At 33.5% G+C, this 1,293-nt stretch overlaps 1 protein-coding gene across 1 annotated transcript; it reads left to right on the top strand.

The window, feature by feature from the left end:
- Positions 1–158: 158 nt before the first annotated feature.
- On the top strand, positions 159–1,011 carry LOC138866468 (proteasome subunit beta type-6-like). Its single transcript, XM_070139226.1, has 2 exons — positions 159–323; positions 676–1,011. Exons 1-2 carry the CDS (start codon positions 203–205, stop codon positions 801–803), a joined length of 249 nt encoding a protein of 82 aa, XP_069995327.1. The 5' UTR covers positions 159–202; the 3' UTR covers positions 804–1,011.
- The last annotated feature ends 282 nt before the right edge of the window (positions 1,012–1,293 follow it).

Here is a 1,293-nt window from a genome sequence, read left to right as displayed (position 1 = left end):
TAACTGATTGAATGATTGATTGATAGATCTTTTTTGCCAATATCACTTGCTATAAGAGTAATCTGATCTGAGTTATTCAAGGGCTAAAATTATATTAACATCAATAAGGCATAAACAAGTAAGAGAGTTTCACACTGTACCTCCCCCCTTGCCTCTACGAGTTTGTTAATCCTTTCAGGTGTACACCATTCCCTTGGGTGGTATGATTGTGCGACAGCCCATTGCCATCGGCGGTTCGGGCAGTACTTTTGTGTGGGGTTACGTGGATGCCACCTACAAGCCCAACATGAACAAAGAACAGACAGTTGATTTTGTCAAAAACAGTAAGTTCCCCTTTTTTGTTTTGAGGTTTTTGGTCTCTTTTATTCTCTCTCTTCAGATGTTGACATCAGATTTATACTGAGAAGTTATGCCTTAATTTTTATGTTACTTAAAAAAAGTTTAGAAGACTGCAAATACTAGCTTAACTTGTTTTGATGTTATTTTCAAGATGGCCAAAGTAATCTATAGTTTTTTTATATCTTTGTGTGATATTACCAAAGATGATTCAAAGTTAAAATGCTGAAATGATTTGTATTATCAGTCAGATTCAGTTATACTATTAAAATATCACGTGAAGGCAACCAATTAGTATTTTCAGGTACTTTGTGCTCATAGAAATCTCTTCTCCCTCAGCATTGACCCTTGCCCTGACACGTGATGGAAGCAGTGGAGGCGTTGTGCGTGTTGCAATCATTACCAAGGAAGGGGTTGAACGCCGCGTATTCTTGCATAATGAATTGCCAGAATTCTACCAGGGATAGTTGATACTTGATGTTCTGAATTCGCTTCTTCATTCATTTGCCTTGCAAGATTATTTAATAAATGGTCTATGCATTATTATAATTTTTTTTTTGAAAGCATAAGCACATTAAGGGGAAGAAGCATTTAATTTAGTGGAGTGATGAAAGTACCAGTGGAATATTAACTTTGTAACTGAACTTTTTATTTCAGTAAAAATGAAAAATGTAATAGTTCTTTTCTTTGATTTTCCTCCTTGGGATAACCAAAGGTAAATGAATGTTTATTTTTGCAGGGTCAGTTACTTAATCTTTCCAGTAATAACTTCATTTTTCAGGAAAAAGAAAATGTTCACATTTTGGCAAATTCATTTTAAAGTATATCAAGAAGTTTGTAACCAGCTGTTTATAGAAATATATAAACTCAGTTTTAGTAAGAAGACAAAGATAACAAGCAAATACTTATGTATAGCAAACCTTATTTCATATATAAATATAACATTTCTCATAATTG

Source organism: Penaeus vannamei, chromosome 25 (genome assembly GCF_042767895.1).
Source record: "Penaeus vannamei isolate JL-2024 chromosome 25, ASM4276789v1, whole genome shotgun sequence".
Lineage (NCBI taxonomy): Eukaryota > Metazoa > Arthropoda > Malacostraca > Decapoda > Penaeidae > Penaeus > Penaeus vannamei.
Note: the sequence above shows the minus strand (reverse complement) of the source record. Positions and strands in the feature narration are given on the sequence as shown.